General features: G+C 46.7%; 10 protein-coding genes across 10 annotated transcripts, besides 2 other annotated features; 6 read left to right on the plus strand and 4 right to left on the minus strand.

The window, feature by feature from the left end:
* The first annotated feature begins 616 nt into the window (after window positions 1-616).
* On the plus strand, window positions 617-2,410 carry TSTA_058810 (formamidase FmdS). Its single transcript, XM_002487459.1, has 7 exons — window positions 617-801; window positions 852-870; window positions 922-1,210; window positions 1,268-1,668; window positions 1,738-1,916; window positions 1,971-2,144; window positions 2,199-2,410. Exons 1-7 carry the CDS (start codon window positions 730-732, stop codon window positions 2,313-2,315), a joined length of 1,251 nt encoding a protein of 416 aa, XP_002487504.1. The 5' UTR covers window positions 617-729; the 3' UTR covers window positions 2,316-2,410.
* A 48-nt stretch (window positions 2,411-2,458) lies between these two features.
* Window positions 2,459-3,865, minus strand: TSTA_058820 (uncharacterized protein; the record flags this gene model as incomplete). Its single annotated transcript, XM_002487460.1, has 6 exons — window positions 2,459-2,489; window positions 2,541-2,605; window positions 2,657-2,963; window positions 3,020-3,113; window positions 3,161-3,200; window positions 3,254-3,865. 6 exons carry the CDS (start codon window positions 3,863-3,865, stop codon window positions 2,459-2,461), a joined length of 1,149 nt encoding a protein of 382 aa, XP_002487505.1.
* Window positions 3,866-4,367: 502 nt separating this feature from the next.
* On the minus strand, window positions 4,368-5,490 carry TSTA_058830 (mitochondrial ATPase subunit ATP4, putative; the record flags this gene model as incomplete). The annotated part of the gene is made up of 4 exons (XM_002487461.1): window positions 4,368-4,508; window positions 4,559-4,781; window positions 4,830-5,284; window positions 5,355-5,490. 4 exons carry the CDS (start codon window positions 5,488-5,490, stop codon window positions 4,489-4,491), a joined length of 834 nt encoding a protein of 277 aa, XP_002487506.1. The 3' UTR covers window positions 4,368-4,488.
* Window positions 5,491-5,580: 90 nt separating this feature from the next.
* Window positions 5,581-7,438, plus strand: TSTA_058840 (ribosome biogenesis protein Noc4, putative; the record flags this gene model as incomplete). The annotated part of the gene is made up of 3 exons (XM_002487462.1): window positions 5,581-5,991; window positions 6,051-6,262; window positions 6,312-7,438. The coding sequence occupies 3 exons, from the start codon at window positions 5,581-5,583 to the stop codon at window positions 7,366-7,368; spliced, it is 1,680 nt and encodes a 559-aa protein (XP_002487507.1). The 3' UTR covers window positions 7,369-7,438.
* A 227-nt stretch (window positions 7,439-7,665) lies between these two features.
* Window positions 7,666-8,781, plus strand: TSTA_058850 (extracellular matrix protein, putative; the record flags this gene model as incomplete). The annotated part of the gene is made up of 2 exons (XM_002487463.1): window positions 7,666-8,087; window positions 8,137-8,781. The coding sequence occupies exons 1-2, from the start codon at window positions 7,947-7,949 to the stop codon at window positions 8,779-8,781; spliced, it is 786 nt and encodes a 261-aa protein (XP_002487508.1). The 5' UTR covers window positions 7,666-7,946.
* Window positions 8,782-9,453: 672 nt separating this feature from the next.
* TSTA_058860 (uncharacterized protein) lies at window positions 9,454-11,230 on the plus strand. The gene is made up of 3 exons (XM_002487464.1): window positions 9,454-9,578; window positions 9,915-10,037; window positions 10,095-11,230. Exons 1-3 carry the CDS (start codon window positions 9,494-9,496, stop codon window positions 10,907-10,909), a joined length of 1,023 nt encoding a protein of 340 aa, XP_002487509.1. The 5' UTR covers window positions 9,454-9,493; the 3' UTR covers window positions 10,910-11,230.
* A 293-nt stretch (window positions 11,231-11,523) lies between these two features.
* Window positions 11,524-11,575: a sequence feature (CT-rich).
* Window positions 11,576-12,072: 497 nt separating this feature from the next.
* Window positions 12,073-14,585, plus strand: TSTA_058870 (uncharacterized protein; the record flags this gene model as incomplete). The annotated part of the gene is made up of 3 exons (XM_002487465.1): window positions 12,073-12,135; window positions 12,198-12,446; window positions 12,497-14,585. The coding sequence occupies 3 exons, from the start codon at window positions 12,073-12,075 to the stop codon at window positions 14,561-14,563; spliced, it is 2,379 nt and encodes a 792-aa protein (XP_002487510.1). The 3' UTR covers window positions 14,564-14,585.
* Window positions 14,586-14,716: 131 nt separating this feature from the next.
* On the minus strand, window positions 14,717-18,389 carry TSTA_058880 (DNA repair/transcription protein, putative). The gene is made up of 6 exons (XM_002487466.1): window positions 18,271-18,389; window positions 17,951-18,224; window positions 17,805-17,902; window positions 17,618-17,757; window positions 17,383-17,571; window positions 14,717-17,334 (listed from the first exon to the last, which is right to left on the minus strand). The coding sequence occupies exons 1-6, from the start codon at window positions 18,350-18,352 to the stop codon at window positions 14,830-14,832; spliced, it is 3,288 nt and encodes a 1,095-aa protein (XP_002487511.1). The 5' UTR covers window positions 18,353-18,389; the 3' UTR covers window positions 14,717-14,829.
* Window positions 15,882-15,922: a microsatellite.
* A 265-nt stretch (window positions 18,390-18,654) lies between the features above and the next one.
* On the plus strand, window positions 18,655-19,985 carry TSTA_058890 (uncharacterized protein). The gene is made up of 2 exons (XM_002487467.1): window positions 18,655-19,332; window positions 19,382-19,985. Exons 1-2 carry the CDS (start codon window positions 18,676-18,678, stop codon window positions 19,472-19,474), a joined length of 750 nt encoding a protein of 249 aa, XP_002487512.1. The 5' UTR covers window positions 18,655-18,675; the 3' UTR covers window positions 19,475-19,985.
* Window positions 19,413-20,919, minus strand: TSTA_058900 (DUF850 domain protein). The gene is made up of 5 exons (XM_002487468.1): window positions 20,808-20,919; window positions 20,718-20,751; window positions 20,297-20,663; window positions 20,075-20,236; window positions 19,413-20,007 (listed from the first exon to the last, which is right to left on the minus strand). The coding sequence occupies exons 1-5, from the start codon at window positions 20,855-20,857 to the stop codon at window positions 19,826-19,828; spliced, it is 795 nt and encodes a 264-aa protein (XP_002487513.1). The 5' UTR covers window positions 20,858-20,919; the 3' UTR covers window positions 19,413-19,825.
* Window positions 20,920-20,994: the final 75 nt, after the last annotated feature.

Consider the following 20,994-nt stretch of genomic DNA (forward strand, 5'->3'; position numbering starts at 1 on the left):
GGTTGTCGCCTATGTTGTCTGTTTGTCAGTCTAAGACATTATTCTTTGATAATATATTTGATTGATTAATTCTTTTGATATTACTATATACCTCGTTCTCGTCTGTCGCGTCTACCAATTAGAATCGAGTATTCTGTCGAGTATTCTGTACAGCATACAATGGGCAATGCGATTGTATTCCTCGAGGCTCACCACCATCGGACTGTAAGTAATTGAGCTTCAGATGCTGTGAAGAATGTGCTCTATGATTGTAGGAATGCACACACTGAGATCTCCACATTCTTCGAGCGATTGATCCTCAAAATTAGTCTATTGTTTGAGAATCACTCCATTCAGACTTTCAGATAGAATAAACACCTGAGCTTGAAGCTCTGGTGGATTCATAACCCTAGGATAGAATGAATATTAAATTACCAACCCTAACCCTGAGATAAGCTACTTCGACTTCATTTGTCAACCACCAAGTGATTGCACAGCATCAAGCCAGTAGCATTTCAGAACGCATGTATGTTCCACTTCAAATGGCCTGAACGGGGTTAGCTGGTTTATCAGTTTATCAAGCTTAATCATAACTTATCTTGTAATATGTGACTAATGTAGTCTATCTATGAACTGCGGGGTGATGATAAATAAGAGGGGATAGATAGATGTATCTTGACTTCTTTCTACTCTATACACGAGCAAGACAATCAGAAGCAGCTCCAAAATAAATTGCAAGACAACGACATCATGGGTACTCAAATCCGCACCGCTCTCAAGGTCGACACAAACACCCCTGCTGAAAAACAGCCGTATCTACACGTAAGACCAGCTTCAATCATTTGACACTTGCGCAGACTGACAAAGTACAGAATCGCTGGCATCCTGATGGTAATTCCCATCCTTCGTATCCTAACAAATCCCTCTAACGGGCTAATCCAGTCCCCTTCGTCGGTACAATCCGCAACAACGAAACCGTCAAGATCGAATGTCTCGACTGGACAGGCGGGCAAATCCAGAACAACGACTCAGCCGACGACGTACTGAACGTCGATCTCAGCAAAGTGCACTATCTCTCTGGCCCCTTTGAAATTGAAGGTGCGGAACCGGGTGATGTTGTCTGCGTCGAGATTCAGGATGTTCAACCCTTTGAAGACCAGCCGTGGGGGTTTTCGGGGGTGTTCCACAAGGAGAATGGTGGTGGATTCTTAGATGAGATTTATCCTCATGCGTGAGGCTACTTTTATTTTTTCAGCGTTTTTGGGGCTGTTGTCTGATGATTGAATAGAGCAAAAGCGATCTGGGACTTTGAAGGCATCTACTGCACCTCCCGACACATCCCCGGTGTCAAATTCGCCGGTCTAATCCATCCCGGTATCCTGGGTTGTGCTCCCTCAGCCGAAATTCTGGCAGAATGGAACCGTCGCGAGGCAGAACTAATCTCCGAAAAGGCTGCAGGTGGTTCAACGCGAACAGTCGCAAATCCTCCCTTGACAACCAATGCACACGCGGGTTCCGCTGACGCAGCCACTGCTGCTAAGATTGCAGCTGAAGGTGCGCGAACCGTTCCAGGGAGACCGGAACATGGTGGGAATTGCGATATTAAGAATCTGTCGAGGGGGAGTAAAGTGTATCTGCCGGTGCATGTTCCGGGGGCAAAGTTTAGTGTTGGTGATTTGCATTTTTCGCGTATGTCTCCTCCCCCTTTCCCATCTGTAGAGTTGGTTGATAACTAACAAAAAGTAAAAATAAAAACAGAAGGCGATGGCGAAATCTCATTCTGCGGTGCAATCGAAATGGCCGGCGTAATCACAGTAAAATGCACAGTCATGAAAAACGGCCAAAAACAACTCGGTATGGTTAATGGGAAATCCCCTATATTCATTCCTGGTCCTGTGCAGCCTCAATTCGGGCCTGGTAGGATGCTATACTTTGAGGTAGACAAATGAACCCTTCCTTTTTTCGATAAGCTTCTGACGAGAATGATGCAGGGCTTCTCCGTCGACGAAAATGGGAAACAGCATTTCCTCGACGCAACTGTAGCCTATCGTCAAAGTTGTCTTCGCATTATCGAGTATTTGCGTCGATATGGATATGACGATTATCAGATATATTTGCTTCTGAGCGCGGCTCCTATTGAGGGACATATTGCCGGTATCGTAGACGTGAGTTGTCCTTCGGTTCTCTTGGAAGTGGAATTTGCTAATTGTGATTGTTAGATTCCGAATGCTTGCACAACCATTGGTTTGCCCATGGATATCTTCGAGATGGATATCAGACCCGAGACGCCAGCTAAAAAGGTTGATATGCGTCTGGCTCCTGTGTCAAAGAAGTAGATGCTAAAACTCTGTAGAGTGGTTATGAGAATAAGACAAGATTGCTATTAGTATGTATATGCTGAAAATCAATGAGACAAGGAATTAAATAGTACATCATCAAAGTATGGGTATCAAAAGCCATGGTCGTAAAGCATGTTCCTTCACTTGGGATTATATTTGTCTTTCCAAATCCTACCAAAACCGTTAGCCCAAAAGGTCAGTATAAGGAAAAGACAGACATACCAGGAATTCCCCAAAATCTTATTCCCATTCTGCTCAGCAAGCCGATAATACTTCGCCGCCATATACTAAAACCAGTCAGCCACCGCACCTATCTCCTACTATCCGAGGGTAAATACCTTATCCTTCTTTCCCCCAAAACCCTCAAAATAACACCAAGCACATTCATTCATAGCATCCGTATCCCCCAGATTTGCAGCAGTCTCATAATACAACCTCGCCGCAACAGGATCCTTTTCTATCCCCCAACCGTTCCGAAAACAATTCGCAAGTTCATAGATGGCTAGTACGAGTTCACCTTTGGCGGCGCCGCCCTTTTTCAGCCCGGCTTCGAGGGCCTGGGTTTCGATGTTTGCGGAGTTGCTGGCTGCGGCGGAAAGGTAAATTACTGCTTTGGGGAGGTCGGGAGTGCAGCCCCATCCGTGGCTGTATAAACAGTTAGTTTTGGTGAAAAGTTGTTGGTTATGTAGGGGACGGATTACCGGAGTGCGAGGCCGTACAGGACCTGGGCTATGGCGTTATTGGAGCCGTTGAGATCTGCGAGGATGCCGAATAGTTCTGTGGATTTTTCGAGTTCTATAACTGTTATTATCAAATTCCTGCATGTCGTCGGCGACACATACCTCCACTCTCATGAAGACGAATTGCTTCTTGTATACTAATCTGCAAACAATCAGCATGACGCCGATACATATCTCCAACGAAAAATAGCTCACATCAGCCTGTGGCTCAGAAACACCAGAATTACTCCGACTCCTCCCCTGATTAGGCTGCAAATACGAGAAATTCGTCATACTCGTACTCGCTCCGCCAGCAACTCCATCAGGAGAGGCACCACCACCAATCCTCGGATTCCCCTGCACAAGCCTCGTGGCACGCTTCTCCCATTGCGCTTCTCGCTCATGCTCATCCGTCACAGCATCCGGATCGATTTGCGGAAGATCAGCCGGTATATTCACCGAACTTGTACTTCCGCTTCTCGAAAAGGAACTTCTACTATGATGATCTATATGAAGTAAGTTTGAAATCCTGTTTTCGCCCTTTTCGGAGGAACTTCCGCGGCGTGGTGAGGATATATCTGAGGAAGAAGAGACGTGTGAACGTCTACGGAAGAATGACTTGCGGCGGGATGTTGTTGGGGAGATTGTTGACTCTTCTGGTTTTGTAGCTGATATGGACGTGTTGATGGTAGGTGGGGTGAGGTTTTCTTGAGTGTGGGTGTCTGTTCGAATGAATGTGAATTCTTGGGGGTCGTTAATGTTGTTGGTGATGTTGGAGTCTGGTCCCTGATCCTTGCCATGTCTGTGTAGAATGTCTTTGAACGGCATGACGATGACTACGCTGTAATTCTGTACGAAGGATGAATATGTTGCAATATATTTCTGATTCCAAAAGCATAAACGACGACGACTCAATATATACAGAAGAAAGAAAGCATTGAGTCAAAAGGTTCCATCACCTTGTCTCTTGGTGAAATTCGTGGGGCGCAGCGCGCTTCGAGTCTTGGAAGTCAAGGGCCAATCACTCTCTTGCTTATGTCTTAGCTGAACTTCATTCTATTATGATAGATTTATTTGACTGTTGTTGTACTCTTTTTATACTGCGCTAATTGTAGGCGATAGACATGCATGAGAAGCGGAGTAGGCCCACGATAATTAATATCAAACATGACCATTTGAGCCTCAAGATTCTGACAACCCGGATGGACTACGAAGTGGTGACAAGATTACAGCTATGACTGCAACAATGCTGTCGCAGCAGCGGTAAGGTCCGAGCGTTTGGACAGGTTCGATCAATATCATCTCTCAATGTGATATACTACATACGAAACAAAAGAAAAGAACAGATCATTGTAATTGTAGAATTTTAAAAAGTCTAGTGTATCATATAACACTGACAGCTTGGATTTTGTACATGATAAAGGATATAATAACCATCCGTCTATTGACGTTTATTTGGTGGCAACAATACCTATAAACCGTTAGCTTTTGTATCTAAAATTTTAGATCTAGGGAACGCACGCTCCACATCAGCAATGCTCTGCTGAAGGATCTGCTGAAGAACCTTGGGGTTCTTGAGTTCTTCGTGGATCTTGCGGATAACGGTCTCGGCAAGCTCACGCTGCTCGCGCTGCTTGACCTGACCCTCGTAGCGCACCCAGGAGTCGAGGACCTGCTTGGCCTCGGCAGCGAGAGCAGTGCGCTGTTCGAGCTCGTAAGCCTGAGCCTCAAGCTTGGCAGTTTCCTACTCTTGTCAGTCTCTGATATCTAATCTTCAGATCATGAATCTAACCTTGGAAACTTCAAAAAGCTGCTTGGTGACCTCAACAACACCACCGAGCTGCTGGACATTCTCAATGCGGGCCTTAACGGCATTGGTATGGTCGGCACGAGCAGAGTTCAAAATATCCTTGTACTTCTGCGACTGACCCTCTGCCCACTCTCTGTACATGGGACCACCATATTTACCGAGAGCAGTGAAGACGCTGAGCAAACAGAATGCGATGACGGTTTCCTCGTTCAACACGTACAACTCGTTGCTGATGGCGGCAATGGAGAGACCGGCTCCGGCAGACAGGATAGCGGTCTTAGAAACGAGTGAGTTTCCAGGAAGCGAATCAATGATCGATTGGGCCTTCTTCTGGGGCTCCTCGGCGGGCACGTTGGAGGCGTAACGAGGTGCCGTGATGTTGGCTGTGATGGAAGGGAGATTGCGGGTGACGAGGGCCGGTCGGACGCGGGTAGCGCCTAGTTTGTCTGGAGTCAATATATGCAATACATGCAATCAATCGGTTGAAATTCAGTCGATAGAACATACCGATGGCGCTCTTTGCCAAACGCGAAGCCATTGTTGTGCAATGTGAAGCTGCTGGGTTTGCGGTGTTAGGGAAACCGGAAGTGACGAGAAGTTGTCGGGAAGGAGTTTGGAGGAAAATACTAGCCGTAATAGGCATGGTGTTCCGCTCGGAAAAACAGCCTCCGGATAAAATAATTTTAGGACAACGACTGAATGTGAATATCACTTGGTACATAAACAGCACAGCATGGCGAAAGAAATTACTAAAAAACGAAAAACTCCTTCAAAAGGAGCCGGCAACGTCAATTCATCCTCGAAACGTCGAGCCGTGGCAAGCGATCAGTCAAAGAATGAACAGGCCAAGATCGAAGAGCTCGAAGCTCAAATATCCGAGTCGAGAAAATACTACAACAATATCGCGACGTTGATTTCTATGCTTAATGTCACCGGTAATAAGGATGCTATCGAACAACCCAATCTTGCAGTGGCAGTTCCCCTGTGTCGAGTTTTCTGTCGACTTATTGCCGGCGGAAACTTGCAAATGCCTTCCAAGGCTAGCGAGCAGGAACAGATTGTTGTGCGGTGGTTGAAGGAGAGATTGCAGGAATATCAGAGTGCTCTGTTGGATATTATTCGATACGCGGACTCGTCTTCTCAGGTTGGTTCCATTTCCGTACTGCTGTCACGTCGCGCAGGACACCCATCTAATTTCGTTAGATCACTGCGTTGACATTGTCTCTGCGACTCGTAAACGTGCGCGCAACCCATATCCCCGAAGCAGAAGTTCAGGTGTGGACTTCAGGTTTATTCCAGAATATCTTTGGAGCTTTGATCGAGGCGGAAGATGGCCAGGCTGTTCGCTCAGAATTTGTTGAAAATTTTGTAAAGGAGTACGACGACGTGAGGTTTTATACCTTTCAAAAGATAGCGTACGTCCCTCTTGATTAGGGGAAGAGACACTCGCTAACTATGATTAAGATCCTATAGCCCCGAAGTACAATCATCCGAAACACTCGAACGACTAATCTGGATCCTATCCCAATGCGACTCCATCCCACAAGACTACAAATTCACAAAATTCTACGGACAACAACCCACGGAAAAAGGAAAATCAAAATCCCCTTTATTATCTGTCAACTCGCACCGAAGGCACGCCCAAGACGCATGGCTCTCAATCCTACGAAGCAGCGATCTCTCTGAATTTCAACGCAAATCCCTGCTCAAAAGAATGTCCCACACAATCGCACCCTGGTTTCTTCGTCCAGAACTCCTCATGGATTTCCTGACAGATTCCTATAACGCCGGCGGCTCAATCGCTCTCCTCGCACTATCGGGACTTTTCTATCTTATCCAAGAACGGAACCTCGACTACCCACACTTTTACACAAAACTCTACTCTCTCCTAGACTCGGAATTACTCCACTCAAAACATCGATCTCGATTTTTTCGTCTACTCGATACATTCCTAGCGTCGACGCATTTACCCGCCACACTAGTGGCAAGTTTCATAAAACGACTGGCACGATTAGCGCTCAACGCTCCCCCAAGCGCAATTGTAGCCATCGTCCCGTTCGCCTACAATCTGCTCAAATCCCATCCAACATGCACGTTCATGATCCATCGCGAAATACTCGACAAGAAACAAAAATCCATGATCGAGGCACAGGGCATGACAGACCCATTCCTACCAGACGAAACAGATCCTACACTCACAAACGCAATCGAAAGTAGTCTCTGGGAAATCGAGTCCTTACAATCACACTACCACCCCAACGTGGCTGCGATTGCGCGGATAATATCGGAACAATTCACAAAGCAATCGTATAATATGGAAGACTTTTTGGATTATAGTTATCAGGGTATGTTGATGGCTGAATTGGGGGTGGAAGAGAAACCCTTCCGTAAGGCGCCGGTGGTTGAGTTTCAGATTCCCAAGAGGATTTTTACGGATAGATTGTTGATGGAGGAGGATCGGGGGGAGGATCGGGGGACGGGGAGTTTGTTGAGGAAGTTGTGGGAGTTTCCTGCTGCATAGATTGCAAGGATGTTTATGAGACTTATGATTTTCTGAGGTATTTATTCTATTTCTTTTGATTTCACTGCGTGACTGTAAATGTATAAATCGTAGGATGCTCGCCAAGTAAAGAATGTATCTAGTCCCAATTCCCGGGTCGCCAGGGGCAAGGTACCTAGGTTCAGTTGGTACATGGAATGTTTGTCCATCTTGGTTAAAGCATTATAGCCATGGCGATCCAGCCCTGATTAAGCTCGATCTGTTCATCCTTCTCCAGAAGAGTGCACGTTTTGCGCTTGTTAAAGTATAGAGTATGTTGAAGACATCGGTTATTATTGGTTTAGAAATATCATTATCTAGTTATTGGATAGGATGGCGCCCATTCTTGAATCGAACATTCTTCTGAAGTGTCCCTGCTCGTACACGAGAGTTGATCTAGGGGTGTTGACGTTTTTGTTTATCGTGCTCGCATGCTTGTCTGACTTTTAAAAATACCGCATGGAGCACATTTGGTCAAGTTTGGCCCTTCATTTACACCTTTCCTTTCGAGCTTCGAATTCAAGACACTGAAAAGTGACAAAGTAAACATACACATTAAGATGGCTCCAGTCAAGTACTTCTTCATCGGCGCAGGTCTGTTGATGTCGGCCATGGCCGATTATGTCGCCTTCACAGAGTGGCCAGCCAGTTTGACTGCTGGTCAACCCGTGACTCTGAAATGGGTCGGAGGCGGTGATGCTGTAAGTGCGATCCTCCCACAAGCAGAAAGAACTCAACTAACTTATAAAGCCCTTCACAATCACCCTCCGAAAAGGCGCATCAACCGACCTCCACGACGTCCAAGTCCTGACCACCGCCGCTACCAACGGCGAATATACCTGGACTCCCCCCCGCGATCTCCAGAATGCCAACGACTACGCTTTCCAAATCTCTCAAGGAGATCAAATCAATTATACCGGTCTTTTGCCGCTATCCGGTGGCTCAGACACGCCTAATGCCAATTCCCTGGACGGGACTCAAACGGATGCCGCGAACTTGAGCAATTCTGCTTCTGCGACTGAGACCGCTGCTGCTGCGTCGTCTTTGACTGAATCCGCTGCAACTGCAGCGGCATCCGCGACAGGTACCATTGCCGGGGCGACTACAACAGCCACTGATAGCGCTGCCTCGGCGACATCTGCTGCTACAGGTAGCGCAACAACAACCGGTGGTACAAGCGCCAGCGAAGAAGGAGCCAGTGCAACGGCATCATCTGTATCAACCGAGACCGCGTTGGCGTCGAAAATGAATACCCCTTTCGTCGGATCGCACATGGCAACGCCGACTACGGCAGCTTCGTCGAGCGTGCAGACCGGTTCTGCGGGTCGGGTTGTTGTTGTTGTTCCCCTTGCTTTGCTTGCTAGTTCCGCTGCTTTTCTCTTTGTGTTTGTTTAGAGTGTGCTATGTCATAGTCTATCTCAGTTCCTTCTGTTTGATTAGCAATCTGTCCGGCTAGTTGTTCAGTCGTACCCTGCCGCTGTGTTTTCATTGATTCGAGGCCTCGATGCACTGATCATGTCATGCCCGCCGCGATGATACCCCGTACATATTCATGAGTCCGGTTGGATTTGCAATTAGGTAGTTCAAATGGAAATCAAAAGCTCTAATAAAGTCCTGTCCTTTCAATGAGTCCGAGTTCTGAGCTGGCTGTGGTGCATGTGTGTTGATTTGTTGTGGATGAATCTTCTATCGGAAGTTCGTGGGAGCTGCCACTAGTGCCCGCGGCTAGTGAACTCTCAGCCAATCAGCATCCACTACCCCTGATTTTCATGTTGCTGATTGGCCAGAAATGCAATTTTCCCCACAGTTGTAGCTGCTCTGATTTGTCGGTGGCTGACATCATGTCTGCCTCTCCTTGTCTACCTTTTTTGAGATCATTCTGATATGGCTTTGTCGATGCTCTCCGGACTCAAAGACCGCTCGCTTTTGTGCCCTTCCTATATATCCAGAAGAGCCTGATAGATTGAGGCAGGGCTGTGGATGTTGTTCAGACTGCTTGTATCTCAATTCGCTCATTGTGACTGCTTTCCGGCGGTCATCTGCCATCTCCGGAGCTTCCTCAACGTCACCCCATCCTGAAACTCGATACTGAAGGGTATTGATATAAATGAAGAGAAACGCTCTACGGAAGAAATCTCCTGCAGATGCTCTCGGCATAAGACCTTGGGCTCTGGACAATAATAATAGCAGTGGTAAGCCAATTTCTCGTCATTAGTCCAATACACTATACCTCTCACAATCCCCTGCATGCTGCGTGAAGCTGAAGGGCCCGCTTATCCATGGTTGAGCACTTGCACGATTCCAACACTCAATTTGATTTCTTTCTCTCTTTTGTCAGACCAGAGCACAATGCCTCCAACACTCATCACATTCTTTATGCCCACTTCTTTCATCCTCAACCCACATATACATGGATGGAATCAACACACCTCCACGCTTGAGTCCACTCAAGCGAATGAAGAAAGCCTTGATGAAACAGCGAAAAGAGCAACAGTCCACTGATGACGATTCTTCTTCCTCGAATACAGATGCGCCGCAGTTGAATTTACCTCGTGTCGAGACTCGGTTGGAAATGCATCAGACGAATGGGTTATTTGACTCGTTGACGACCGACCGGCGTGTTGTTTCGAATCCGTCGTCTTCGCCTGGAGGTTAGTCTTGCTACCGACATGGAATATAGTGGGAGGGATGTGCTGACGATGTCTTAGAGGGTGCCAACGGCGTCAAGTCGAAAAGTTCGAATAATGATCTCTCCTCGGAATGGACGTCGGCTGTCGGCCATGCGAGTACGGGAAAATCAGGACGGGTGATTCATAATTTACAAGAAGAGATTGCTCGCTTAACGAGGGAACTCAGCCTCTACCGGTCACGAGCAGAGGAAGCGCAGCATATCAACGAAACCCTAAAAGAGCAAATAATCAACATCACCGAGCGATTACGAAATTCAGAGCAATCCAACGAAACAAACCTTGCATCCATCTCACGGAAAGATCGCAAGATTGAAGATTTGCGAACAGAAGTGCAGAATGAAAAGGCCAGAAGGCTGAGGGCAGAGGCAGAAACAGCCAAGGTCAACCAACTCATGTCAGAAGAACAAGACGGATTCCATCGCAGATGTGCTGAGCTCCAAGAAGCGTCGAATTATAGTACGTCTCAGTATGAGGCTTTGTCCAAGGCGTCGCAGAGGGAAAAGTCGGATCTGCAGAGGAAATTCAAGGGGATAAAAGACGAACTCGCGTCGCTGCGTGAGCAGGCAGAGCTCAAGGATAGGGAACAGGAGCGTCTGGATGCGTTGATTGATCGACAGAATCAGGAACTGGAGACGGAAAGACGTCGTATACAGGAGATTTTCACGGCATATGATAATTATAAGACTTCGCGGGATCGCGAGTTTGAGGATTTGGTGGCCAAGGGACGCCGAAATCAAGCCAATGTCGACGCAGCTGTTGCGTCGCTCAAGGAGACCGAGGATAAAATGAAGTGGGTGATGCATGTCAAGAAGGACATCCCATGGGCCGAATAGCCTGTCTCCTTTCTGTCATGGCCTTGAGGTGTCTGTCAGTTTCAACATATCTCTCCCCTCGACTCATACACATACCCATTACACATACCCATACCCAAACATCATCTCGGATGCTCAATTGCTCCATATACTACAAGCACTTCACCACTTATTCAACACTAATCACATTATTCACCTCGATACCCTTTATCTTTCATGGTCATGGCGTTGGTTGTTTATTCTGTTGCATGTCCCTGGGACTTCGAGGCTTATTTTACATATTATGATTGTTGCAGCCTACCTGTACGATGTTTGTTGATTACTGATTCACACTGAATATAATAGAGAGATTCCTTGTGAGCTTTGCCATCTCATTCCATCTCAATCCAGATACGTCATCTCAGCCTCTCACGGCTCCATCCATATTTGTTCTGTGATCAGACAAACGAAGGTAATATCATCTCAGTATACTAACTCTACACCTGAGACTGCGCCCTGTGCACGTGCCCATGTTCAGATTTTTCATCAAAGAAATTGACAGCCACTTTCATTCTTTTCTCTTTATTTGTCGATGTGGTTTCATTGAGGCTGTTCGATGGCCCACACGTGATCCTGCTCTTCCCATATCTACCTCCCTCCTTCCCCTTCTTTCATCTTCTTCTCTTTCTTCCTTCACCTCTTCTTCTTGTCTATTTGTACGCCATTGTTCAGTTCGATCAGGTTATTCTTGAATTCGCCTCATTTCTTCATACTCTGCTCTCATCTCTCTGTTCACATATATCTCCTCTAATAACTCTGATACTCGCTCTTGTCTCGAATACCAGTAGCAGCTCTTCCGGTCGAGCTTTCGAGGATCAAAGTCGACATAATGGAGTCCAACGTCCTTGTATTGTTTACTCCCTTACCGTTCGATGTGTGGACTGTATGTACCGTTCTCAGTAATCTTCTAATTCAGTCCTAACTAACTTGGCCAGGGCATGAATTTCTGTGACTGGCTCAAGTAATTACGTCTATATCATCACCTCGAGTGCTCCGCCTGCTAATATCAAGATAGGGAGCGTTACCCTCATGTTTCAGAAATAACCTACGACTCCGGTAAAGACGTTAGTAGCACCATGTGTCTTCGTACCTCAGGTCCAGCTGATTAACTTGCGCGTTAGGAATTTACTATCAAGGGGCCCAATATGATCAATTACCAAGCCCAGTTCCTGTCTGATCTAAGTGATTTCGTCCAAGGAAAACCGAGGGTATTATATATACATATATAGCTCTTCTTGTTTGTGACTATGGGTTAACCTCTACAATATAGAAACCTGTTGCACAAGCTTCAAGCTTATTGCTTGATGACTTAGAGGATGAGCCGTCTATAAGCAAGAACTGGGAATGCCCTCCCGATTTCCGGAAGGAACGCTATGCTCCATTTCTACAACTCTTAGCATGGAAGACGGGAACGAAGATCGCCCATGACGAATTCATTGAAGCGGTGGTCGTGGCGGGTGAGGACGAAGCTGTAATTGATGATGCGATTGAACAGCTTACAAATATCTACTCTGCACTGGTATGAGAGTCTTAGTCTGCAGTTATTGATGATGCTCTAACTTAGTACAGTCACTCTTATCTCCCAATCCTGCACGGCAACATCATCACATCTTCCTCCCATCAACCGGTTACGACAAGCTCCAGGTCATGCCATTCAAACTGCACTCTGCAGCGGCCGGTATTCAAGCAATATCGACCACAGAAGAGTGGGAGACGGTTGCGAAAAACGGCGTAATTGTGCCTTTTCGACCTGAGCTTCGTCACAAGGCAGCCCCTGCACCGCTACATACTCCTGTTGTGTCTCGCTTCCTTGTGTCTCCGACCTTCAAGGAATTCGGCAATCGCCGTATGTATACTGAGGCACCACCTAGCAACCAATCTACCCAAGCAAGTACTGATGGAGGTGTGGTCATTACACCCACTGCACCCGCTACACCGGAACCGGCTCTCCCAGTGAGGCCAAAGGGATTCTATACTTCTACCTTATCATCTGAGAAAGCTGATCAGGTCACCAAGTGGGTAGACCAGAACACGGCGACCAAATCTGACGCACCCCTCGACCCTCAACAGCCGGTACCTCCGGAGGAATATCCTCCAGAGCAGAAACCAATTCGGGGTGTGTTGAAGAGACGCCCCAAAGCAGCCACAATGCCTCCAAAATGTGTGGAAAGTGAAGCTGCTGAGGAGCAAAATTCTGGGGAACTTTCATCTGTAAGCTCATTGCTTGCTGAGAGACCCAAACCTCGGCAAGTTCTTCATCGAACCATGGGCCAAAAGACGTCGCCGGGACCTAAACCGGTGACGAAGCAGACCACTCTGGACAAGTATTGGTTGACTCCGACTGAGAAGCAAGCCACATTGGATAAGTACTGGTCACCTGTGTCTAAGCACCAGACCAAGCCAGACAACATGAAATCTGAGCAGCGGGTGCCTACCCCTGCTGATCTCTCTCCGACTTCTGTCAAACCCGGTGTGCAATCTGAACTCAGGGAGTCGACCAATGCTATCACTGCCAAGCCAGAGAGTGTGCAAACTCAACTGCAGGAGCTTGCTCGTACCATGAAACCAGCCGTTCACCCAGATTCTTGTCACGTTCTGGAGATCTTCAATGCCCTACAACCGACACTTGAAGCGGCTCGGTCATTCCCCGGCAAATTACAATTGGAGGCACACATCGAACTGGTCACAATTACACCTCTTTCCGATGATCAAAACTTCGATATGGGTTACGTGACACTCGATGAATGGAGAAGTCACTTCCAACCCAAGAGGAACCGTGCATCCGCCCCATACTTCGCGTGCAACAAAGTCACGAGCTCGGGGGGGGATGTTGATGGAATGGTGGATTTGATCTGGAGTAAGAAGAATCCGGAAAGAATCTTCTTCGAAAAGCCCATCGATTACGAAACTGTACTCGAATATCATTGTCGGATGAGCAATGGTGCAAACTTTGTCATCACTCTGGATGAATCGGGCAATCCAACCTTCCATCATGCGCAAGCTGTTTTGGGATGCTCGACGGTGCACTTTCCTCACCGTCTGTGGGATATCAATATCGTTATCAAAGGGGGGATGAACTTACAAATCCACCAAGACCCGACCCTCAAGAAAGGACTTGACGAATTCGCCAAGTCAATCTGGTTTGAGCCAGGAGAGTCACTTGTCATTTTCTGTTGTGAGCCTACAAACCGAGCCTTTACCGTTTCCAAGATACTGATGAAGCAAACAATGAGACACCGGCATCAAACTATGAACGAAGAGACTGAGTCAAAGCTGATGCTTAAGACTGTCGAAGTTCGGGAATTCATAATTGGTCGAAAGCCTCAGTATCCCGGTCTCATCCGTGGCCGTATTCCGATCAACGACATGCAACAATGTGTCTCATTGAAGAAACTCTGGTATGAAATCTCTATTGTCAGTGATGAAATTCAGAAGCTGTTGGATGGCAATCGTGGGTTGGAACTTGGGCAAGAGACGAAGGGCTGGTCTGCAACTGATATCCTCGGTGAAGAGATAGAAATGAAGGATATCCCTTACGATTCCAGTGAAGTTGCCAAGTCTGTTGGTTCTTCGGGCCTTGGTGGAATGTACCGATTGGCAAAAGTCGTTTTGGACCGTATGAGGGTTGGTGAGTAGACAGTCGACGTTGATTCGGTTGCTACGAGATATCTGGATTTTGGGAGATTGGAATCCCTGAATTGGTGTTTGATGGGGAAGCTAATTTGCTTCATGAAATTGTGATGACATATTAAGCTTGATCCGCATGCCTAGGTAGACAGTGACGAGATTGACAATAGATCACAATGCAATGCAATTCAATTAGGTAAAAAGCTTCAATCTATCCACTCTAGTATCCATAAAACCCAAACTCTTCCATCCATCTATATACTGTGCGAGTCAAACTACTCATCATCATCATCCTTCGCATCTCCAACCCCCCTCAACCAAGCCGCCCTAGCATCAACAGCAGCTTTCCTAACATCTCTCTTGGGATCATCCAAAACATTTAACAATTCCCTCAACACCAAATTCTTAACTGGTAGTAACGGCGATATCCCAGCCGTCGTTGTGGTCGTAGTTGACCCCGTCGGCCTAGAGATCGCATCTTGAAGCGCAACATCAACATCTTCCCCACCACCACTTAAACCAGCAGTAGATGATGAAGATGTAGAAGCGAGAAGAAACAAACACCTCAACGCCTCCTCTCTAACAGCCGCCGAAGAAGTCGGAATCCCTTCTTTTTTGGATGTAGCCAACGAAGCAGTACGGAGTAATCGTTTAACGAGCTCGGAGATATGGCCCGTTTTGTGGATTAGGGATGCACCGCCGTTGTCGCGGATGAGAATTGAGAGGGTTTGGAGGGTTGCTTGTTTTACGGCGAGGGAGGAGGAGAGGGTTGTGTTTGTTAGATCGAGGGATTGGAGGAGTAGTGGTAGTAAGGAAGGAAGTTCGGGGAGGACGAGGGATGGGGGGATGGAGGTTAGGAGGGAGGAGAGAGCTGTTAGGTATGATGGTTTTATGTGAGACTCATCTGGCGATGGAGATGAGGTTGCAGAGGGGGAAGAGGAGAGGTCGCGGAATTTAGAGCTGATCATTGGAACAATGATGCTGAATACGCGCTGTTTTGAGAGGAGACGAATATTTGCCCCGTTTGTGGCCGACAACACGTCATCTGTGCTCAAGATCAGAGAAAAGCCGCGAGCGGCAGTTTCGCTGGTTACGCGGTCGGTGGAGGAGAGTAGTTCTAAAAGCTGAGAAAGAACGGATGATGTAGCTGGTGCTAAACGCAAGATCAACGCTTTTGAGAGCCAGAATAATGTCTTGATTCGATCCGGGGATAGGCCTTTATTGATTGTTTCGGTGTCTGGCGGGAAGAAGGTTTTGGTGAGAAAGTCGGTTAGTTGCGGTAGGGCGGAGTTGGGTAGGAATTTATTCACGAGGAGAGCGATTTGGCGATGGATGGCTAGTTGGATGAATGGATGGGAGGGGATGGATTCGGCGAGGTGGATAAGATCGTCTAGTAAGGAGATCATGCTCTCTGGGTTGGTGATGTTGTAGGGTAGTTTGGTGGTGTCCTTTGGTAATCCGGCTAGTAAATGTGTTGATAGGATCATTGTCCTTTTTTGGTCCTGGTCGCTCGTTTGAGAGAATGGGACGGGTTTGAAGTTTGAGTCGGTGAAGAGTGTGTAGGTATTTTCTGCGACTTCGTCTTGCTTTCCGCGAGAGATTGAGCGGATGATCAAAGTGCACAATCTGCCCAATGTATCCAAAACAGAGACGTCGCGTAGAATCTTTGAGGAGTCGTTTGTTGAAGCCAATGCTGCTCTTTTCGATAGTCCGACGACGATACGGTCGTAGTAACTATCCAGATTCAGGTTCTCTGCTGGATCGTCCCATTTTTTATCCATGGCATGGATGATCGTAAGTAAAATAATCCTGGCATATCGAGGATGAGAAGTGTCTCCTTGCAACAATAGATCCAACTTATTTAACAGACGTCTAACCAACGTCTCGAAAATGTTTTTTTGCCCGCTTATCTGTGCCAAAGTGTCCAATGTTGTTATGTATTTCAGGTCTGTACCATCATCTTGATCGGGGAGAGTAGCCATAAAAGCAGGCAAGGTGATTTCCATGATGAGATTTGACTTGTATCGTGACAGTTCCGCAAGTGCGGACACGGCATCCTTTTTCAGTGCTCCGGACCCGACGACTCCCTCTTTAAGGAGGATTTCATCAAGGTATTGCACGAATAATCCAATCTCGTTATCCTGGAAGAAGTTCCGCAGCGTCGACAGGCGTAAAAGACCCTGCAATGCGGTCTGTCTAAAGGATATTTCTTCCTTAGCCGAACCCATTAATGCTTGACTAAACACCTCGGTAAATCTATCTTGGAACGCTATCAAAGGATTTTCGAACGGTTGCGTGAAACCTTTATCTGCCCATGTTCCGTATAGATCAATGGCAGAGTCTAGCAATGTGACATAGGTTTCCAAAAAGGCTCTTTGCTTCGCAATTGAGTCGGCTTCTTGGTAGATAGTGAATAGCGGCGCAACGACGGATTGTATGATGAGGATAAATGCGGGCATAGACGCAAAGGAGACATTGCGAATGATTTCCCGTGCAGGTCTTGCCTGTTTGTTCTGAGGTTCACGAAGTTGTTCATTGCATTCTGTAATAATCGGCTTGAGGAAATGAGCAAGTGGCATGTCTTGTGAAACTTGAGTTGTATGTTCAGATAGCCGTTTGACGATGGCTTTCAACACATTCAAGGACATCTCGGAGAGGAAGTCCTCTTGGACGTTGAGAATCTCGAATTTCACTGCGTCCCAGACTTGGATGGAATACCTCGACACTGTATTGGGGTCATACGATTCTATACATGCGATCAGAGCATTCAACGAGTCCCGCTGGTACCAATTAGCGAATGCTACCCAATGGAGGTGATTAAAACTTACCTTGACATTATTCGACGTCGAATCAAGCTTATCAATCAACGACGGAAAAGCATGAGGCGCAAACAATGAATTCGAAGATATACAAGCTTGCAGCCGGTCTTTCAAATCTTGAGCCGTGATTCCATACGGATCGTTGGGAGGAGGCTTGAAGGTAATCGGAAAGTAATTATACACAGAGTCAAAAAGTGTCTGTCGATGTTAGTAGGATCACCGAGAAGATATTCAGACAACTTACTTCAACGTGATTGCTTATGTCCCATTCAACCATAACCACTTTGAGTATGGAGAATACAAGCATGAGATTGCGTGGATCTTTCTCGCCGGTCATGAGATCTACGATGCCGACAAGGGATTCGTCACCCATTTCATGAAGAGCTGCTCCTGTCAGACCATAGTTTCTTGAATGTAATAAGACCACATACCCGCTCTATGATTCTCCATCAACCCATTCACTAACTGATATATCTGATATCTCTGCAACTGCGCACGGGCTTGCAACTCTCTAAAATGCTCGAATACCCTATCGACGTCAGCATGCCTCCAATTCTCAAGGAAGAAATAGACTCACGCCCGCGCAGTCTCCTGCGCAAAATCCTTCGTAAACCTTTCCAACTTCTGCAACGTATCCAACCCCGTAACAGCCCCTCCATCCTCAATCCGATCACAAAAGAAAGTCGTCAAAACCTGAATTTGCTGTCTAGTCAAGAATTTTGGCGAAAATGCTTTTACAACAGCAGCTAGATACGAAACGGCTTTTCCGCGAATAATGGCGTCGTCGTAATTTATGTATTCGCCGAGTGATTGAACGACGTCGAGTAGGGTGGTTTGCTTGTTTTCGACATCTTTTTTTATTAGCCGGCGTCTTTCGCTTTGCAATGGGAGGCATACCTTGGGCGGTTTGTTCTGCGATCGCAATGGCAGCTTGCTTATCGCGGTCCACCGTCAGCATAAAGGTATGCAAGGCCGACATCTTGCTGCTATTCTCGATGCTTGAAATATTTGAGGGTGGTCGTCGAAGATGTCCCTCTTTTGTGGCCGATATCCGGTGCCGCATTTGTTATCGATAAGGTCACGTGGGTCATCATACAATCAGCATCACCTAAATATCATAGAGATAGATATTTTATTATTGAACGAGTGTTTTGGCGATTTTGTTAATGTCTACTCCGTATCGTGATCAAGTATATGTATACGATAGTCGTTGTTGAACGTCACGTGATATAACGACAAAGTGAGTTGCGTCATCGGCCAGTCGAACAACCCTGTTCAATTACCCTCAAACAACTCAACACAATGAAGAAGACATCTCAGAATATCCAGCTAGCTATATACGCTACAATACTGAGCCTGACAATCGCCTGGCTCGTCATATCCATCGCCGACACTGCTGTATTAGCCCTACGAGAGTGGGACTTTCTCCCCTCCTGCGTCACCAGGCATCAACGGCCACAACCATTCAAGATCGAATATCTAGAATACATAGACGACGAATACGAGGATAATCTCGACATCCCTTCTGCACAAAACGTCCTCATGCCTCCAATTACCGGCGGCGGCGGTAGTGATGGCGACGACAAGAACACAAATCTAATCGTCTCCGACCTCCTCGTCAAAACACCCAAAATCAACGTCTTTGCATCCCTAACGCGGGATTTCCAACCCATCGCAAGCCGACTGAACGACAAATCCCAAAACACTACTGTCCTTGCACCATTAAATTCAGCTATAAACTCCCTGCCGCGGAAACCATGGGAAGATCCGGCTGATTACGACCGGTTCGGGGAAGCGAAAGCTTATAACGGCGAAGAAGGGCAGGATAGGGCGAAGAGAAATTTGCAGAGGTTTGTGGAGGCGCATTTGGTGCCTGTTAGTCCGTGGAGGGAAGGGGAGGAGGTTGAGACTGTTGGAGGGGCGAAGGTTAAGTGGGTTAAAGAGGGGGAGACTGTTTTTGTAAGTTCTTTCCTTCCTCCTATTTGGATAAGTTACTGACTGGTGATAGATTGAACCTGGACATGTTGAAGTTGAGAGTTTGGCTTCGGAAGTGTCTAATGGGAATGTCTGGGTTCTTAAGGGGGTCGTTAATTATCAATGAGTTTTATCTGGTATGGGAACTTTTCGGTTCCTGTTTTGCGTCATAAGATGGAATTGGTATGCGGAATGGGCTTTATGCTTCAAGCTGGTCTTGATTTGACATTGTACATATGTTTTACACTCTGAACGCTGCGTACAGTGGCTATTAATGATTATGATACTGTCTTATTATGTCCCCTTAAAGGAGAGTAGTAGCATAAGCTAGTCCTCAGGCCACTAATATAAGAGGACAATGAACATATACAACCATGCCATTATCAATCAATCTACATAAGGTAGAAACCAAACAAAGTCTTCCTCTGAAAGACACCCCTACACGACATAAAAATACACCCAAAACAGTGCCATACCACTAAGCCTTCCAATTGTGCAAAACCCTTTCTTCAATACCATCCAACAAACTGAAATACTCCATAACCTCCAAATTCTCCGCCTCACTGCGATACAACTTATCCGGATCAGCACCCGGTTGGAACGGGTTTGCGCCTGCTGCTGGGTTTGCCATTGCCATTTGTTGGGCCATTTGGTTTGCAGCTACATCATTAGTCATCGTTAAATATTGGAAAGGCAGAGAAGGGATGATGTGAGAGTGGAAGCATACCATTATCAGCACCAAGAATAAATCCGAAAATAGACTGAAGACCCATCAAATTAAGAAAATACCACGACAAACTCGATACCCATCGCACATCAAGATCACGAGTCGCAACGCCAGATTGAAGCATCGACTTGAATCGAATCGTAAGAGGGAATGGTAATTTCACTACCCTTTCATTAGCTCAGGCCAAAAAACAAAGGATGAATTTGAGGAGGGGGGACACACAAATAACAAACCCCGAAAAAAAAGCATTAATCCAACTCATGATCAACGTCTGCGGAATCATCATCATCATATTCCCCTTCATCATACCCATCATCCCTTCCATAGCAGCTGGATCAGACATTGGGTTTGCAGGTGGCTGACCACGGTTTTCCGGGTCTTTCAAAAATGCGCCATTTTGATAGGCATTTATCAGATACTCTTTTCTGGATGTGAATCCCTCGGAAGTTAGGACGGCGCAGGCGTTGTTGCGGAGGTTTACGCCGTGGATTAGAGAGAGACGTTCGCGGGATTCGAGGAGGGTGCTTGCTGGTTTGGGGGGACTGTTCATTAGGACTGTTGCGTAGTGCCGAAGGATTCCTGTTAAGATCTAGATAGTAGATTAGTTGTTTGGATATAATATGAAGGAGAGAGGGGAGTATACCATGACGACTGTGATGGGGATCAGGATCCAGTAACTTCGTTCCGGTAGTGTTAGTTGAGTCCCGTAAATGAGTTAGTCGGGAGTACTTACAAAAGAGCTGGATCGCGAACGATCGTCTGCTCTAAGCCTTGGACAGCCATGTTGCACTACTCCTCGTATAATGTATGCAATGCGGCGTCTCCTCTGTGGTTGTTGGAGTCCTGGATAGATGAGGTTCACACGGAGATCAGATCGATGCTCCACTTAAGCGGGAACAAGCTCAGCGGATTTATGGACA

Source organism: Talaromyces stipitatus, genomic scaffold (genome assembly GCF_000003125.1).
Source record: "Talaromyces stipitatus ATCC 10500 scf_1105507295487 genomic scaffold, whole genome shotgun sequence".
Lineage (NCBI taxonomy): Eukaryota > Fungi > Ascomycota > Eurotiomycetes > Eurotiales > Trichocomaceae > Talaromyces > Talaromyces stipitatus.

What these genes read in the sequence shown, in the direction of transcription:
- TSTA_058810 (XM_002487459.1), top strand. Translation starts at nt 730, where the DNA reads ATGGGTACTCAAATCCGCACCGCTCTCAAGGTCGACACAAACACCCCT. An exon ending in GTAGGATGCTATACTTTGAG is followed by an intron (nt 1,917 to 1,970) that starts GTAGACAAATGA and finishes AGAATGATGCAG; the next exon opens with GGCTTCTCCGTCGACGAAAA. An exon ending in ATATTGCCGGTATCGTAGAC is followed by an intron (nt 2,145 to 2,198) that starts GTGAGTTGTCCT and finishes TGTGATTGTTAG; the next exon opens with ATTCCGAATGCTTGCACAAC.
- TSTA_058860 (XM_002487464.1), top strand. Translation starts at nt 9,494, where the DNA reads ATGAAGAGAAACGCTCTACGGAAGAAATCTCCTGCAGATGCTCTCGGC. An exon ending in GGACAATAATAATAGCAGTG is followed by an intron (nt 9,579 to 9,914) that starts GTAAGCCAATTT and finishes CCTCGAATACAG; the next exon opens with ATGCGCCGCAGTTGAATTTA. An exon ending in TCCGTCGTCTTCGCCTGGAG is followed by an intron (nt 10,038 to 10,094) that starts GTTAGTCTTGCT and finishes ACGATGTCTTAG; the next exon opens with AGGGTGCCAACGGCGTCAAG.
- TSTA_058880 (XM_002487466.1), bottom strand. Translation starts at nt 18,352, where the DNA reads ATGTCGGCCTTGCATACCTTTATGCTGACGGTGGACCGCGATAAGCAA. An exon ending in ACATAAGCAATCACGTTGAA is followed by an intron (nt 17,572 to 17,617) that starts GTAAGTTGTCTG and finishes TAACATCGACAG; the next exon opens with ACACTTTTTGACTCTGTGTA. An exon ending in CGACGTCGAATAATGTCAAG is followed by an intron (nt 17,335 to 17,382) that starts GTAAGTTTTAAT and finishes AATTGGTACCAG; the next exon opens with CGGGACTCGTTGAATGCTCT.
- TSTA_058890 (XM_002487467.1), top strand. Translation starts at nt 18,676, where the DNA reads ATGAAGAAGACATCTCAGAATATCCAGCTAGCTATATACGCTACAATA. An exon ending in AAGAGGGGGAGACTGTTTTT is followed by an intron (nt 19,333 to 19,381) that starts GTAAGTTCTTTC and finishes GACTGGTGATAG; the next exon opens with ATTGAACCTGGACATGTTGA.
- TSTA_058900 (XM_002487468.1), bottom strand. Translation starts at nt 20,857, where the DNA reads ATGGCTGTCCAAGGCTTAGAGCAGACGATCGTTCGCGATCCAGCTCTT. An exon ending in TCCCCATCACAGTCGTCATG is followed by an intron (nt 20,664 to 20,717) that starts GTATACTCCCCT and finishes TCTACTATCTAG; the next exon opens with ATCTTAACAGGAATCCTTCG. An exon ending in TATTCTTGGTGCTGATAATG is followed by an intron (nt 20,008 to 20,074) that starts GTATGCTTCCAC and finishes CTAATGATGTAG; the next exon opens with CTGCAAACCAAATGGCCCAA.